The 3569-nt window shown below is 39.2% G+C and overlaps 1 protein-coding gene across 1 annotated transcript in view; it reads left to right on the top strand.

Annotated features, from left to right (window-relative positions):
• Positions 1 to 51: 51 nt before the first annotated feature.
• Positions 52 to 3569, top strand: part of LOC101852959 (TPR repeat-containing protein DDB_G0287407) — a gene marked incomplete at its 3' end in the record, with an annotated part of 14052 nt that continues 10534 nt past the window's right edge. The window contains 1 exon segment of the mRNA XM_005107994.3: positions 52 to 422. Within this exon segment, the coding sequence (XP_005108051.2) occupies positions 416 to 422 (7 nt within the window).

The raw sequence follows: 3569 nt of genomic DNA, 5'->3' as shown, positions 1-3569 counted from the left end.
CACTCACCGACAATCCACTGATAACGTATTCCTTCAATAGGGGTAGTATCAATGTGTGAACCGACATTCAATCCATAACATAAGATCGATCGTCAACTCTTACACAATATTTCCCTTACAGAGAACCAATTTTCTTTACTCTATTTTTCACTGTGCAGTTTTTTTCCCTGTACGTTATGGAAAGGAAACCTTTCAAAGGCAATATTGGATAATATATAAATCATTAGTGGTGACTGCAACGCACTCGTAATCGCTGTGCCTTCAACGGTTTTAAGATATTATTTCCGGATCTGACTTGCACACCTTCAAGTGAATGTGAAACTGAGTTACAGGCTTGATGTTTTATAATATGATTTCGCTCACGATGGATTCATAAACACATTTTTTTCTTTGTGGAAATCGGTCATTGGTCATCATGTTTCGTAGGTATCAGTTTTTTAAAAATTTAGACAGTTGAAACTATTTGTTCATTTGAAGATTTGTTCTTTGTGTGATAGTTCAGTTTATAGGTTTTATATTAACTGGAATGATACTTAATTTGTGAGATTGATGTTTAAATTCGTTTTAACGTAGTGCACTTTTATGAACATAATATGAAACACACACTGAGTGCATCTAATAGTTAATTCTTGTAACATTTTCTTACTTGCAGAAAAAACGCAAAACAACAACAACAACAAAATACCCAACAGCTGCTTTTGAGTCCCAGTGCCAGTGTTCTATGGGTTCAGGATATCATGTGTATTTTGCAATGATAAAATACGAATTAGTAACAACTACACTATTACCTAAAGATTCCTCTCATATTATATCGAACCAGGCAGCCGGCCCATAGAATGTATGTCTAGAAACGTCGAGTCTGTTTCAGAATCCAATTGTCACGCAGCTTGAGGTACGCAATAAAGACGAAATTGTCTAATACGACGATCCGTTGTTGGGGAGAAAATGGCCGTTTGAGACAGGTGGACATTTTACACCGTCTTATTTAATGTAAACAAAAATTACACAAGGGAAGAAATTGGAAATGGCTGTTGTGAAGGTGATTGTCACACACAGGTGGCCTTAAGAGCAGGTTCGACTTTGCTGGTATAGAACCTTTGAGTTAACCGTCTTTATCAGAAAAGTCTAGATCCTCTACGCGCTCCCCCCACGGACTAGGGGTTTCAAGTTAATAACCATCACCCCCCCCCCCCCCCACCCTCCGAAAAAAAGAAGAAAGAAAAGAACAGCGAAAAAGAACACACAAACAAAACACACAAAAAACACACGTTTTTCAGACCACTAATCGTAGGTCAGACGAGTGTCAAAGCCATTTCGCCCAGGAAAAGCGTCCATTCACTTACTGTGTAACGTACTTCGGCTTACTTTTTAATATTCATTATATCTATACCAGCCGTCTCAATTCAAAGAGTGAACTCGCAGAATGTCTCAGCAAAATTCTACCAGAATACAGCTTTCCAATCAGTTTTTCTATTGAAAAATACATCAATCAAATCAGTTTATCAAATCCTATAAAATAAATTGTGCAGCGTGTTTTAAACTTTAAGTCGAAAGCCGTATGTTTTAAATGAGAGAAAGAAGGTGAGTGGAGTTGGCGGCAAAACCTAATTTGTAATTTACTTATTTCTGTCAGAGCCGTAATTTACAACTTCGACCCCAAGCCCCTCCCTCGCACATAAGAGCGAAACATGATTGCTGTCCTTCGACTTTAGCTTAAATATATTTACCTATAACTATGGAATAACATGTCATTTATTGACTGAAAGAAATAATAATCATTCCTTGCAAGACCCAGAGAAGTCGACTCTTTTTTAGCTTTTCATACAATAATATAAGAACGGACACATTGCAAAGAAATATTTTTAACCAAGGTGAATATTTTTTTCTCTTTGCATTCTGAGTTTCTACCTGTGTAAGTTTAAGAAGGACAAAGTCTTTTCTTATGTGGGCGATTGGGTGTAGCTTTGCGAAATAGGATTATCGTATCAACTGAACGCATTCAAGCGTCGCTCCCTACTTGTAAGATATCAGATGAATGACCGCAAAGGGAAAGAGCCAAATATTATTCCAATTACAACACACATTGTGGTATTGCCTAATCTAAACTTTATAAATCCTCAACCCTTTTTGGCTTACATTTTCGTTCAATTGCGTTTGTTAACCGTGCATCTGCGTGTTTGTGTATCTATGTATGTGTGTTGTGTGTGTGTGTGTGTGTGTGTGTGTGTGAGAGAGAGAGTGAAAATGTCTATGTGTGTGTGTGTGTTTGTTTGTGTGTGTGTGTGTGTGTGTGTGTGTGTGAGATAGAGAAAGAGCGAGAGAGAGAGAGAGAGAGAGAGAGAGAGAGAGAGAGAGAGAGAGAGAGAGAGAGAGAGGGGGGGTGGCGGAAGAGGAGGGAGGTGGTGTTTGCAGCTAAAAATACCCATTTATTTATAAGTCCTGTATTATAATATATGCATATTATTATTTCTATTTTTTAGTAAGTGTTTTACGGCGCTTGCAACTGCATAAGGTCATATAATCGCGAACAGAACACGTTAAACTTTTCAGTTGGTAGGTGTTTTAGGCTAGAATTTTGCCCGAAGTTTTTTCTTATCGATTTTAGACCACCAAGGGATATTTAACGTGCGCAACCTACCCACAGGCCCTCCGAAATTTATCGCCCTTGTCCGAGAAGGCTAGGTGTAGATCTTTCCTTCCAGAAGATCAGGTGTGTGACTGAAAGACAGCTGTAAGAAGGAGCCAGGGAGTAGCAGTAGTAAGGTTGCAGAAAGAATCAGGAGGCCAGAGGAGGGGGAACAGGTGAAGGGGTGGGGTCAGAAAGAGGAGACAAAAGCAGACGACAGAACATTCCTAGAGAGACAATTTTAGAGTAGAAAATGTTTCGTTGGTAACCCGGATTCGAACACGGGACCTTTGAATGAGAGGTCAATACCTTAACATCTAGACTACGAGAGCCCCCCAAGCATATTATTGGGAGTAGGCATGTGAACTTCTGTTGTATAGGGTTCTATTAATTACTGCTTCAGCTTGATGGCATTAGCGTACATAAACTACAATGTATATAATATAGTACTATATTTCGCCTATGTTTGGATAATTTGTTCTTGAAAATAAATGTGAACTAAAATAGACATTAATATCCACCAAAATGTAATAACAATACAAACTAATTCCCTTACTGCTGCGTATAAGAACAACATAATAAACTGATAATTACAACAAAACAACTGGACAGAACACATGCCCCTAACCGAAGCGATTGTATCGTTTTGTTTTGTTTTGGAACACCTATCAGTAAGAACAGCGAGGCGTGGAAGACAATGGAGGTCTGCTGATTGCTCCCCTCGATATCGATTAATCGATTCGTGATGGTCGCTGGTCCCTTTATGCGGTGTGTACAGCCATTGTCCTGGTCCACTACGTGTATTTCCAGTCACATGTTGTAGCTTTGGTTGACACAGAATTACGACTAACCCCCCCCCTCACACACACACAAACACAAAACACGTAGTAATCGATTTTGGAAGTCGACACACACAAACGACACCCCCCCTCCCCCCCACACA

This window comes from Aplysia californica, unplaced genomic scaffold (genome assembly GCF_000002075.1).
Source record: "Aplysia californica isolate F4 #8 unplaced genomic scaffold, AplCal3.0 scaffold00648, whole genome shotgun sequence".
Taxonomy (NCBI): domain Eukaryota; kingdom Metazoa; phylum Mollusca; class Gastropoda; order Aplysiida; family Aplysiidae; genus Aplysia; species Aplysia californica.
This window is presented reverse-complemented; position numbering and strand designations above follow the sequence as displayed.